Source organism: Malania oleifera, chromosome 9 (genome assembly GCF_029873635.1).
Source record: "Malania oleifera isolate guangnan ecotype guangnan chromosome 9, ASM2987363v1, whole genome shotgun sequence".
Lineage (NCBI taxonomy): Eukaryota > Viridiplantae > Streptophyta > Magnoliopsida > Santalales > Ximeniaceae > Malania > Malania oleifera.
In genome coordinates, this window is record NC_080425.1 from 50,283,889 (window position 1) to 50,298,215 (window position 14,327).

Here is a 14,327-nt window from a genome sequence, read left to right on the forward strand (position 1 = left end):
AAAGGGTTCAACCGGGGTTGGGTGAAATTGGATCCTATTCCTTTATAAAAATTATATGCATTCCTGCCATCCCAGATTCCCAATCCCTTCCAAGTAGGGGTGAACATAATTCGGGGAATGGTGAATCGGGTTTCGGTTCGGTTTATAGCACATATTAATTCGGTTAACCAATTAACCGATTTATTAATTAATTAAAATTTAAATATAATTTATTATATGTCAATTTGTTAGCGATTTGGCTCGGCTTGGGGGGGAAAAAAGGCGGAGCGGAGGGCTGGGGTTTAATTTGTTTAATGTTTTTGCCTCTGCGCCGCCACGAAGCTTTTGGGTCTCCCTCCATCGGACTAGACCTGACAAAGTGGATAAAAATCTGTTAATTCGAACCGCATCCGACTCGTTTTAACTGACTTATAATCAACTGCTTGATAAATGAGTCGAATATGATTTTCCATTTTCATATCCGCCTCCTTAGTGGGTCGGGTCGGGTTTATCGGCGGATATTCGCCAACCCACTCAAAAGCTTATTAGTAATTAACTAATAAAAGCCCAACAGCCCCTGCCCAAGTGTCACAGGCCAAAGCCCAGTGCCCACACGGCCCGTACGCCATACAGGCAGCTGACAGCCCCCAGCCCCGCGCCGCGCCCCCCCCCCCCCCCGCCCACTCCCAGCCCAAGACCGGCCCAGTCCCACTGATTCTCAAATAGCCAGACTCCATGGCAAAACGAGCCCTATTCCGGCACGAAACCCTTCTTCTTCAACCCTATTCCCGCACGAAACCCTTCGTCTTCCACACTTCGAACCAGCATGAGCCCTTCGCCGCTTCACGAGTTCGTCAGGAGCTTACCCTTCGAACCAGCAGCAGGAGCTTCGTGAGTTGGTCTTCCACACTGCGAACCAGCAGGAGCCCTTCGCGAGTTCGTCAGGAGCTTTGTGAGTTCGTCGTCGACATTTCGATCCAAAAGAAGCTCTTCGCAAGCTCGTCTTCAAGCCTTCGTGAGTTCATCTGCTTCGAAGTTTGAACTCGTAAGTCTTCTTCTTCTTCTTCTTCTTCTTCTTCTTCTTCTGCAGCTCTGCTTCTCCCGCTTCTCTGTTATTGCATATTAGGACATTATATATTTCTACATAATTGTCTGCTTCTACACAAACAAGAAGGTAGGGCAATGAAAATTAATTTTTGTGAGAAGGAAGAAAAGAAAAAAATACTTCTGTATTTTGTTACTGTTGTGTGTTTTACTTTCCACTGTGGTATTCCTGTGCAATTGCTTGCAACTGGTAGCTTACATCCCTTGAGCAACAGATAGAGAAGCCTTTGACTTTTGCTTGGATGTCCCAATTAATAGAGTAATTATTATGATTTTTAGTTTAAATGTTGAAGCTTCATGTCAATTTTGTTTTGATTTGGTGTTTGTTGGTGGTCGGCTTTTGAGTTCAACCTAGTTGTCAGGTGATTTTATTTACCCTTGAGTGTACTTGATGGCAAGAAATAATGTGGGGGCTTTTGTTGAATTCTCTCTAGTCAATTTGATTATGAAGTGAAAAAATAAGGAATCATCTGTAGTTTAGATCTTGAAATTATTTATGTATTTTAAAAGAAATTACAGAAATTGAAATTTAAGTCTTGAAATTCATGTTTCCACCAGAACCTTGCAAGGCGTTGGATCATCTGCCTCAAGTCCACAGTTGGGGTTGGGTGTCAATAGTTTTGCCCCATTGCCCATCATTTGTCAGTAGTTTTGCTCCCGCTGCGGCACTTTAGACTTCCTGATCAAACCAAGACACTCATTTTCTATTTCCTTTTGAAATTCTTTTTGGGGTTACCTATTGACTGCTACTGTTTAATGTAATTTATGTATGTTTAAAAAAGTTTTGGTTAAACTCATTTTACCTGCCATTATTTGTTACCCTTTATATTAATCCATGAATTATTTTATTGTGTGATAATTTGTTTCTTTGAAAAATTCTGCATTAGTGAATTCATATATTATGATCTGATTTTTATTTTTATTTTTAATTATTTTGATGCTTCAAGAGATTGCGTTCTCTTCTTTAAATATCTCTCTTTGAATGATTCCTTGCATAGTTGCATTCTCATTTAGTGCAGTACACAAGGAACTATGCTTCATGGTATGAAATTGAATCTATTTTATTGCTATTTCTTCCTATTTGGTTAACGTGTCCATAATTTTGTAAAATCCATATTCATTGAGTTAAATGCTTTGTTGTTATTGGTGTATTTAAAATTTCTTAGCTACCTAATTTGGAAAAAATAAGATTCTTTCATTTTTTATCTCCCACTTTTATGATTTTTTTTCTCCTTTTTTATTTCTTACCAATCACCCATTTATGAAATTATTTACAACTGTCACTCACACAATCAATTAATTTTTTTTTTTAAAAGCAACTTTAGTTAGTTGCTTCTAGCTTGTAAATTTGATGCAAGTTGTTTCTTGTTTTTTTTGCTCAGTCAAATTTCAATATAAAAATTGTGGTCATTTGACTCATTTTATGAATCAGGAGTTGTTAATTAGTATAAATAATTGAATGATTGATATAGTTACTAAAAAAGTTAATACATAAACTAGTAGCAAGTTGTCGTATATAACTTAAATTATTATGATACAAAATAAATTATTAATAAAATTATATTTGAGAATGACGGATTATCCGCCCATCCGCTATGAATTATCCAACCCGAAATCGCCTAATCCGCCATTTAAACGAGTCGAATATGGATTATGATTTTTTCACCTGATAATCCGCGTTATCCGCCACGGATTATCCGACCCGATCCGCTTTGCCAGGTCTACATCGGACCATCTCCATTCTCCACTCCCCACTCGCTCTCTCTCTCTCCACACTTTCTCCCATCCATTTCTCCTCTCTTTTTAGCTTCTCTTTGCGGAGACTATGGGATATCTGGTTGGGAGCGGTGCGTTTCGGGTGCAGTGGTTAGGGCTTTTCTTTTCTGTTTCGGGCTCTATTTGCACTGCAGAAATTGTTCAATTTGAGCAATTCAGCGACTGATTTGTAGGGTTTTGGGACTCAGGAAGTGTTGGGACTTTGTTCAAAGAACGTTCTCCCGGTGGTGATTTCTTCAGTTCAGTGGTGTTTGGGTGCTGCAACTCTGTTTGCTGATTTTGACGTGAAGTTTGGAATTGTAGCTTAATTCTGAGAAATAACTTTCATTTTAGAAGTTCAAATTCTTCCAAATATACATGAATGTGTAGAAAATATTGGAACCAATTTAGAGCTGAAATTATGAAACTGCCGATGCCTTAAATTGTTCTTCAACTGCGTTGGCATAGCATGAATGTTCAAAGGTGTTTGCTTGCTGTCAATGTTTTCTTTTTTTAAAAACGCAGGAAAAGTTTTTATTAATAAAATTAATAGATAAGATGTTTAATTAAGCTGGAATTGGTAAAAAAAATTTATAATTATAATATGTTTTTAGCAATTAATTACAAATAATTTCGGTTAAATTCGGTTAAATTTGGTTAATCGAATTACCTGAAAAGGTAATTCGGTCGGGTTCAGTTCGGTGAGGGTAGGTAGTTCGGTCGGTTCGGTTAACATCATTTATTAACTAAAATTTTCGGTTAATTTGGTTAATTGCCCGAATTTGGCTGAATCGACCGTTTGCTCACCCCTACTTGCTCGCATCCGTCCACCGTCCCACACAAAAAAACCCTAACCCGTGCGGCCGTGCCACGGCTCTCCTCTCAGCTCTCACTCTCTCAATCCTCTCCTCTCCTTTGGGCTCTGTGCGTTGCAGCCGCTGCTACGTGCTGGCGGTGCTGTGAACGATCCAATCCTTGATGGACCACAACCAGCAGCCACAGGCATCAGTCCCCCGACTCCCCCTAGCTCCACAGACCACTTGACTCCACACCTCCAGCCTCCAGTTGCTCCACAGTAAGATTAAGCTCCCTCACGGCCTCACGGATCAAGCTCCCTCACGATCCACAAACGCAGATCTACTATCGTAGAGGACCAGATATAGAACTTATATATAAGAAAATTTTGTATAGAATGAAAGAATGACTAAATTTGGGTTGTACAGGTATAGGGCCTCCAGAAACAGAATCAGAGGGGAAGTGGTGGGAAGAGGTGAGTACCGTCTGGGCTTTGGATTGTGAATCTGTAGGTGCAGAGGCGGAAGCTTTGATAATACCCACAAACATTAGCTTATAAAGAAGCACAGAGCTGCAACGTCCGCATTCCTAATATAATGTAGTATTTTTATTTTAAAAATGTCATTTTATATGGAATTTTTTAAAAAATGTTAAAATAAATAAATTATATTTTTTAAATGGATGACCTGTTACCCGCTTGTTTATTAAATAAGCGGGTTAGGGTTGGTATGTGTGTGATATGTTTAACGTCGATCCATTTATGACCTGGCCCATTGGTAACCCACTCGAACCCGGCCTGCCCGCCCATTTTGCTACCCTGAGTGGATATGGGATAGCCGCGGGGGTAGAAGCAGAGGAGCAACATGGATTCCTCCGCGGCTCGAGACTAAAGCCAATGATCTTAGCAAGCTTCAAAAAGGCACGCATCATCAATCTCACTCTCTCCTTCTCTGTTCCTTCCTCCATAAACCCTAACTGCTTTTTTCCATCTTGCTTCCTCTCTGCGTTGTTGAATTTCAGTGTAAACTATATCCTTTTTGCAAAGAATCATCAAGTGAGAAAGAAGTACACCATCCAGCTTGGGGAGAACGAAATGGTCCTTAAGGTTCATCTCTCACTCTCACTCTCACTCTCACACTCACACTCACACTCACACTCACACTCACACTCACACACACACATTTGTGTTTTTATAATAGTTACCGCGCAAATTTATATTTGCACATATCCTAAGCCCATCCCCACGTATCCATATGTGTCCAATATTTTTAAAATAAAAAAATACTTACGGATACATCCGTATTCGATGCGTGTCTGAGACAGATGCTTTCCTCCCTTTCCGAGTTTTGCAGTATAAGTGTTTCCTAGTTATAATAAAATCCTTCATAGTGTAGTACTTTCTAATTTCCATTCCTTCAGCGAAATACGATTTTTGTTTAAAGTTTGAACTGACCTAACCGCCAATCCCTATAATCTTCTTCCTCACCTACCCCTGCTTCTTTGCTTTTTCTCTCTCTCGCGCAGTAACGGCTGAACTACAGCAGGAGCCTGGATGTGCCGCATAGTCACCCGGCCATTGCCCTTCCACTGCCGTCCTCAATTCTGTGCTGCTGCCGCTGCCGATGCCTCCTTGCGGTTCGCTCTCTCTCTCTCTCTCTCTCTCTCTCTCTCTCTCCCTCTCTCTAACTCGCACAGGTGTGTTGCCATGGAAGCAGTGGGGCGCTACCGCCGACTGCGACACCCATGGCCACCTTCCTTCGCACCGTGCACACCACCCTGCGATCTCCTTTCCTGTTTTATTTTAATATTATTAAGAAAAACCTAAAATACACACAAATCACCTACTCTCCCTACCTCTCTTGCTTTCTCTCGATTATTCACACACAGATGCTACTATGGCAATCGTGGGCTACTAGTTCTATTGGTGGCCACGGACCACGGCTACCCCCTACTCTTTGATGTGTGTACCCCTCTGCTCTCCTCTCTCTGCGACAATCCAATGACTCTACCTCTCCCATCCTCCTTATGACTACTCAAAACACTTAAAAGCATATTGAGCTCCACAAAGCATACCCTGGTCTTAAAGCATTATGTTTGCCGATTTTGAAACATTACACAGGACTTTGATGTTGCTTTGATTCTTGAAAACAGACTAATCACAGACTTCAATTTTGCTTTGATTCTTGAAAACACATGCTGCCTTTTGAAAATATACACGCATTCACATTCTGATTTGAAAAATACCCACGTTGTACTCTACACAAAACACTTCATTTCTGGAAACATTGACATCTTAATCTTGAAAACACCCACAACACATTTTGGAAACATTGTCTTTCTCAACTGAAAAGATCCTTGTTTTTTTTTTTTATTGGAAATTAGGATATTCACATCATGATTTTCTAGATGCATATTCTCAAACCCTTCGTAATACCCACTTCATAAACCATACACAACCTCCTTCTGAGAACATCCATCTATGGTTTTATAGAAAACACTATCAACGTGCATTTTGAGGACAAATCACACAATTACTTTCTAGAGCACATCCAGCATTCATTTCACATGCACACATGCACCTATCTGCACACAATACTGATTTTACGCACAAGTAATTCTTGAGACACTATTCTAGACTCTAGAGCATAAAACACTCATGCATCTTCAACCTAGCTCACATACCACATGCTGATTTTTAGTGAATGGAGAATGCATACAAAACATCAATCACAAAGCATATGAGCACGTATCACCAATATTGCATTAACTAATAACTAGATCTAACAGCCTATAAGAGTAATAGAGCTATACCTCCCCACATAGTAAGACTTAAGGCTTGTTATTGTTGTTGTTTTTGTTGTTATAGAGCTATACCTATTCCTTTTTTGCGATGGAGGAGAGCTATTGTTATGATGGAGAAAGGAGGAGTTAATCAAAGGATTTGGGAGAGAATGTGGGAATAGGATGGAGGTATACCTTAGGAGATGTAAGTGTCTTCCTTTGCCCCACCCCCAAGGAGATAACTAAAGGGGGAAAAATTGAAAAGGAGAGGTGTGTATTGGGAGAAGCCGATTGGTTGGGCATTAGGGTTTGAAGGAAATTGGGACTAGTGCCCCAAAGGATAAGGCAAGAAGAGAATTGGTCCAATCAAAGTGAGCCACAACAAGGGGGGTGTGGAGGAAGTAGATTGGGCCAAGGAGGTGCAAGGTGAAAAAGCAAAAGCAATATTAAGAATGATTAGGGTATCTTAGAATGTGATTAGTCTTGATGTGAGACATTAAGGTTCATTTAATTCCTAACTTTGAAATTTAAGTCTAATTAGACTTCAATTTTAGAAATTGAGAAGCAACAGGACTTCAATCAGAAGGTTATGGTTCAATTGGGCCTTAGTTTTGAGAATTAGTGCTCATTTGGGTCTTGCTTGGGGTTGAGGGGCCAATTGGTGTAGTATTGGTTAATGTCATTGTACGTGGTTTAGGTGGTCTAGGATGGCTTTAAGGGTTTGGAATGGAAGGCTAGGGCACAATTGGGCTTCAATGTAAGGTTTGAGGCTCCAATTGGCCTCCATAGATGGCTTGATGATCAATTGGGCAGCTAGGCCTCAATATGGGCCGTCAAGGTGAAATTTGACTTCAATTTTGAAGATAAGGACCCAATTGGACTTGAATTTGAAGCGTGGGGCTCAATTAGGCCTCAAAAGGGTCACTAAGATAAATTTGGGCTTGAAATTGAGACTAGAGACCCAAATGGGCCTTAATTTGATGATTTGGGTTGGATTTTGTGAGCTAAGGCCCAATTGGGCCTCATCTTGAGGATTGGACTTGGTTTAAGAAGATGAGAGTTTAAATTGTTAGTTTTGAATGTTGAGTTTTCCTTTGGGGTTCACATGGTGCAATTGGACTAGGTTTGGGTTATTTGAGGCACAACTTAGGGAGTTGAGGTCCATTTGGATCCAATCTAGAAAGTTGAAGAATATTGGACTTAAATGGGCTTCTGTGGTGGGATTGGGTGTATTTTAGAGGGATGGAGTTCAAGATTGGGGGTTGGTTAGGCTAATGTGCATGCTTCAAGAAATTTGACTCAATTATGACATTACCTTGTGTTCATGTGCCTATGTTGGTGACAGATTGAAGATGGAGGCATGTAGATTTGTTTTTGTGTTGTATGACAATTTTTTTTGGGTATTTTGTGTGTGTGTGTCTGTTTTTCCATTTTCAAGTGTACATTTATTTGAAATGAATGGGTGATATGAATTGTGAAGACACAGCCCCCAATGGAAAAAGTTTCAATTTTGTTATTCAATGAGACGATTGGAGAGGATTTAGTGCAATGCTTTGAGTGAGTGCATGACCAAAAGCAAAGCTACATCTCCATTTAAAATTTTTTTTTTTTTTTCATCTTTCGAACAATGCACAAAAAATCAAGAACACATTCTAAACACATTTTGCGAAATCAAAGGGCAAAGCACTAGGGCAACAATCATGTGCTAATAACTTTTGCCTGCAATAATTGAATCAACTTCTCCCTGGAATGAAAATCTGATAATAAGTTTCTTAATTAGTTGTTTGCTCAATTATCAAGACAAATATTTAATTATCTGGTTATTTAAGTGAGTGAACTCTTGTAATGGTTCTATTATCTGTTTACAGTCTTCTATTGCTAAAATTTTACAAATTAGGGTTTTTATAAACCCTAATTTATTGCAGAAATTATTCTGTCTAGTGTACAAGGGAAGCTAATTGTAAAGTGAGGCACTAAACATCTATGGCGACAAAATATAATCAAAAACAAGGTATTTTTGTCAACTTTTTTTATCCCCTTGGTCTGCAGTCTTTCTTATGATACACACGCACACACACACACATTTTACGTATTTTAGTTAGTCTTATAAGCATTACAAATTGTAATCAGGGCTAAAGAGATTCACAACACCTAAGAGATATGGTGCATGCAAGCAGGCAAAGAAGATTATCCACATTGAAGAAACTAGCCCCTCCCCAAGTTTGCGAGGCACATTCTTCCTCCATTAATTTTTGACCAGCTTTTGTATTCTTTGAATGGCTTTCCAACTGAAATAACCTATCTTGTGCTAATTCTATGCCTAATTGATATTAAATTGTGATGGCTTAATTGTCTTAGAGGATTCATATGATAGACGCTCAAGTAGCTTAGCTTCTGAAGGAGAAGAAGAGGAGTTGGTTCCTAAAGAGCGATCAACATATGATCACTTGTTAAGGACGCTGGGTTCTTGTAGCCAATCTCTTGCAAATATTTATAAGAGGAGGTAATGGCTTTATTCTTTAAAGTGTAGATTTTGGGCTCATGGTCAGTATTTATGAAATTGGGGTTTTCATGAACACATTTATTCTAGTAAATTTCTATTGTACATGGCATATTACAAGTGCACCTTTCAAGCTAATATATAATTGGTTAGTTTTGATAGGGATTGTTTGATGTCATTTTTGTTATTAGTTTTGTTTTCATTGTCATAACATGAAAAAAATGGTGGCAACATTAAGTGTGTTTGCATTACTACCTTTTAGAATCTATTCTTAGTTTTCAAATGTAGCTATAACTAAAAATTAAATTTTCTTGGTTTTTTGTTTTGTGGCCACTTTTGTCAAGATTTGTAGTGCTTTAACATCAACAATTCACATATGTTGATTAAATTAATACATACACAAATTTTTAATAAAAAAATAGCCATGTAAATCTAAAATTCAAATATCCGTAAAATTTCTAAAAATATGAAAAATAATAAAAAATTATCCAAAAAATATTTTCACCAATTTTTAGTCTTCTTATAATATTGGAATATTCTTGGAGTACTAAAAACAAGTGTAAAAATATGACACTTCAATAAAATAATTGTAATTTTTATACAAAAGTTCCTGTATTGGCGGGTAAAGAAGTCAGTTTAGGAGGCTAGGATTAAATTGACAACTTGGATTATAGGGATACTTACGGTTAAACACATGGAGATAGTGGATACAATGATTAGAAGAAAAATTAATGTAATATGCATTTAAGAAACTAAGTGGGCAGGTGAGAAAGCTAGAGAAATCGAAATATCTGGATTCAAATTTTGGTACCAAAAACATAAGAATGGGGTAGGAATCATTGTAAACACAAACTTAAAAGATAGTGTTGTAGATGTCAAAAGAGTAGGGGATAGAATCATAAAAGTCAAGATGGTCTTAGGCCAAGAGTTAATAAATTTCAATAGTGCTTTTGCTGCTCAAATAGGCTTAAGAGAAAACCTTAAGATACAATTATGGGAAAATGTGGATAGTATTAGTCAAGTGATATAAGGGACTGAGAAAATATTTATTGGAGCTGATTTGAATGGACACATTGGAAAGATAAAGGTTATGAGAGGATAGACTGATTTATAGTTTTGTCCACCAATTTTCCACGTCTTTTTCGCCTAACCTGAAGGCAGGATGAGTCCATTTCTTCTTTTTTTGTTGATCCAGGTGGTCCATTGCCTTCTTGGGATTTCCACTTCTGTAGGTCATTAAATGATAGGGATATGGGAGAGCTATCCTATTTGCTAGTCTTGTTCGAATAATTGTCGTTTTTCCTTAGAGGAGGATAGGCAATCTTGGTCTCTGGTGCCTTCAGGGGTTTATTCATGCAAATTTTTTTGCATTTTTTGAATAGGTTGGAATTTTCTTTTTCTCTCTATAGTTCCATGTGAAAGGCCAAAATCCTCTTAAATTAAGGCTTTTATTTGGTTGGTTGCACTTGATAGAATTAATACCAATAACTTGTTGCAGGTTTGGAGACCTATGAAGGCTATATCTCCAGGCATATGTGTTCTCTGCTTTAATTGTTCAGAATCATCATTGCATTTGTTCATTCATTGTGACTATGCTTGGAGTGTTTGGAATAAGTTATTTGGTATTTTAGGCCAATGTTGGGTATATTGTACAGTGGAGGATTTTTTGGCTGTGGCTTTTGCTGGATTTGGCAGGAAAAAGGAAAGGGCAGTGCCTTGGAAAATGTGTTTTTTTGCAGCTTTTTTGGAGTCGGGGATGGAGCATATTGCGTGCATTTTTCTAGGGAAGAAGTCGGCTTATTTTTTGCTTTGAGAAAAGATACATTATTTGGCTTCTCTTTGGTGTGTGGGACAATGGAATTTTAAGGGGGTGAGCTTTTCAGATATTCAGCGCGATTGGTGTTAGGTGTCGGAGTGTTAGTTCATGATGATCTCTCTCTCTCTCTTTCTTATTTTTTTTCTCTAGTTCCATACGTGGGAGCTTTGTGCACCGGGCTGCCCTTTTTTGTTCTTTACTCTCTGGGTTGTTCCTTTGTGTTTTTTATCTGGTTTTCAGACTTTGTTAAGGAGATGTCTTACCTCCTAGTTGTATATTCTTGTTCTATTAATGAATTCTTCTTTTTATTATCCCAAAAAGGTTATGGGAGGATGCATGGAGGACATGGATGTGGAGATAAAAACGAGTTTGGGAATATGATCTTAGACCTCACCATGTCATATGATTTTTGTCCCAAGGCTTACTTTTTCACACTTATCATTATTTTTATTAAGATTCTTGCACAAAACAAGTGTAAAACTTTTTATTGTCTAAAAGTTTGTGGATATGGAGTAGTGGAAAATGTTGTTTTCATCAAGAATGCTAAGAAGTACTTATCATTTTCATGTTTTTGGAAAACAAGTCAATCAAATAGTGTAAGTATGGTGAAGCATTTTTTTTAAAAGTGCATATGACAGGCCCATGGCATCTTACTGCATACTTTGTTTTACGCTTGTCTTGTCTCATGTCCACTTTGAGCCTTAATTGAATGCATTACTCTTGACCATGATTTTTGCTGCCTAGTGAAGCAGTGATATATGACATGAATGGGATACAGTGGTATTAATCACAGCCAAAGTCATAATAAATCACCACAAGTAGTGTTCTCCTGTTTGCAATTGTTTATCAAATGGGCACAAGTATTGGTGAGTGCATCTGTGTCATTTTAAAAACCTTTTTTTTTGGCTGCAAACCACCAATTTATGACATACTATTCTTCTGATAATTATGAAGTGTCTTGAATTGTGGACAATATTCTTCCTTCATGGAACAACAGACAACTAAAGCAACTAACTATTGGTTTCTTGCTTTGTTAATATTTTTACCTTGTCAAAGTTCTATATGATTTAGAAAACTAAATTTGATGCTCTAGAGCTTTGTTGACATTATGTGTATTTGTTTGAATAGACAAAGAGAAGAAAAAGGAAAAAGTGAGTCAGAAAGTGAGGAAGATGACGGAAACGAGTTGGAAGATGACGTTGATGGTGGCTCTGAATCTTGCAGTATTTCTGAAGAAGAGAATGATTATGAAGATGGTATTTTCTTTTTTTAAAGTAATATTTTTAAGTTGTGTTTTTATTTTCAAAATAAGAAACTCATGATCCAGTTGCTCTTTTCCATATCAAAGGCTTTAAATTTCCAAGTTGTTATTTAAGGTGCTTTAAGCTTTTATAAATAATGTTATTATACCAAAACCTGTATAAGATTGGGTTGGTTGGCATTAGTTTTATTGTAGGCATGAATACATCGTTCTATTATGGCAGGCATGAGTAAGTTGATGTTGTATGCTATAGGAGGGGTTAGGGTAGACCTAGAATAACTTGGATCATGGCTGAGGATTTGATAGCTTTCTTTTTTTTTAGATTGTGTGTAATTGAGGGGTTTGGGTAGAGGTAGAATAACTTGGATCATGGATGTGAGGAAGGCTTTGACAGCACTCAAACTTCAGTAATATATCCTATGTAATGGTGGTAAAGAACTTCGTATGGTTCCCACATAGTTGGACTTGGACCTATGTTTTGGTTGTTTCTCTTTGGAACCTGACTGGTCCAAACACCATTGGTGGCATGTGTGGTGATTTAGCTGGCCATCACAACAAAGCAAAAGTATCATTGCAACTGTTTAGGTGGTTGTGTGCAAGGACAGACATTTCCTTAGATAACTAGCTTTGGATTGGCAAGTCATAGGAAGGTCATAGACTCATAAATTAGGTTTTTACATGTGACGTTTGAGATTGTTGAGGGTATGTTTACTCCTGGGGTTACACTAACCAGCTGTTTATTTTCTTGGTATTCTGATTGGTGAAGCCCTTTCGGGCTGGGCTGTTGTTGTGTTGCACCTCTTGATTAAGGTGTATTGGGTTTTTTGGGGTCTCTGGTGAAACTACTTTCATGGATTGGGATTATTTTAAACTAAACAAATTAGAAAATTTATTATTTATCAATATAGAGGCTATAATGCTACATACTTACTGGTTATCGAGCATCCATTCTAATTTATTTATTGCTTTTAAAAGTTAATTATTATATTTAATCCTTTATTGTAATTAAAAATATTGTATTAATTAACAGTTATTGTTTTGATAAAAAAGAAGCATATTAAGAGAGAGAGAATGCAAAGAAAGAGGACAATGAATGCAAAGAAAGAGGACAAGGAGTCCTTAAAAAAGAAAGTTGATATATTAAGAAAGAGAGAGAGGGGATACAAACAAAAGAGGACAAGGAATCCTTAAAAAAGAAGCCGCCCACAAACCAAAAACCTAACAAGCACTGCTGAAGAAACCCCATTTTTAGTCCCTTTCCATCATAGTTAATAAAACATTCAAAATTTGCCAATTCCCATTGCCCTTTCTGAATGTTACTTTTACCACCACCCAAGATGACTTCCTTCCTTCTGAATTAGAGAACTGCAAATCCATTTATCCAGCAAATATTGCAGATGAGAGCCAAGAACGGGCTCTGCCCTTCACTGCTTATTCTGTCATTCTCTGAACTAGATACTCCCTCTAAGACCTCCAATGGAGATGGAGGTGTAAAGGAAAAATTGCCCAGTACATTAGAAGATTGTGATTCAAACCCACCTCATAAGTAGCACTCCTTCATAATCAAAATCACTTCCCAACTCAACCTCCTTGTTTGAAACATCACCCATTTCTTCTCATCTTTATAATTTTCCTTACTAACCTCTTTTTTTGATAGATCTATTTTCGACCCTGAAGGCTCCTTGGCTATGTCTTTTCCAAAACCTAATTTTCCTTGCATGTGCACACTGCACTAAAATGCCTCTCAATTGAAGAATCTCTTTTTTACACTCTTGTTTCCTCAACGAGTATAGACCTCTAATATTGCTGACTTTTTGGTAATCCAAGATTTTGTCTCCTTATCCATCCCCACCTTGTTGTTACTACAACCCACACTATTTTGATTCCTGGCCTGATCAGCAATCATATCATCCTCCATCTGCAGTTGCGACATTCATCCTCCATTGAAACCCCTCTGGAAGGATGGTCAGTTTTCAGAAGATTCCTTCCCTCAATCTCTGCCCACCAAGTAAAGATATAGGCTTCTCATTCACAGAAATCCCTTGCTAGAGAGGATGTACTATGAAGCTTTGTCTTTTCCACCTGCTCTTTATGCCCCAATTCCCGTTCTTTTTGAAGCCCACCATGTTACAAGCCTCACTTTTTCCCAATTTTATGAAATAACTATTGGGCTTGAGGTGTACTCAAATGTACAGCCTTTTCACTTGTATGTTGGGCCCCTATGACATGGGCTTGTGGAGAGGAAACAATCCCATTGTGGCTCTCGGAGATCTCAAAAGCCCTTAAAAGCCCCATGAATTGTAAATGAGCCAGATCTCCTCTAAAAGCCCTTGGCT

The 14,327-nt window shown here is 37.9% G+C and overlaps 1 protein-coding gene across 1 annotated transcript in view; it reads left to right on the plus strand.

Annotated features, from left to right (window-relative positions):
* Nucleotides 1-641: 641 nt before the first annotated feature.
* The window catches only part of LOC131163454 (protein NUCLEOLAR FACTOR 1-like), a 65,689-nt gene continuing 52,003 nt past the window's right edge, over nucleotides 642-14,327 (plus strand). The window contains exons 1-5 of the mRNA XM_058120043.1: nucleotides 642-1,024; nucleotides 8,312-8,425; nucleotides 8,545-8,643; nucleotides 8,773-8,917; nucleotides 11,859-11,986. Of these exons, the coding sequence (XP_057976026.1) occupies nucleotides 8,398-8,425; nucleotides 8,545-8,643; nucleotides 8,773-8,917; nucleotides 11,859-11,986 (400 nt within the window). The 5' untranslated portion in view covers nucleotides 642-1,024; nucleotides 8,312-8,397. The remainder of the gene's footprint in view (nucleotides 1,025-8,311; nucleotides 8,426-8,544; nucleotides 8,644-8,772; nucleotides 8,918-11,858; nucleotides 11,987-14,327) is intronic.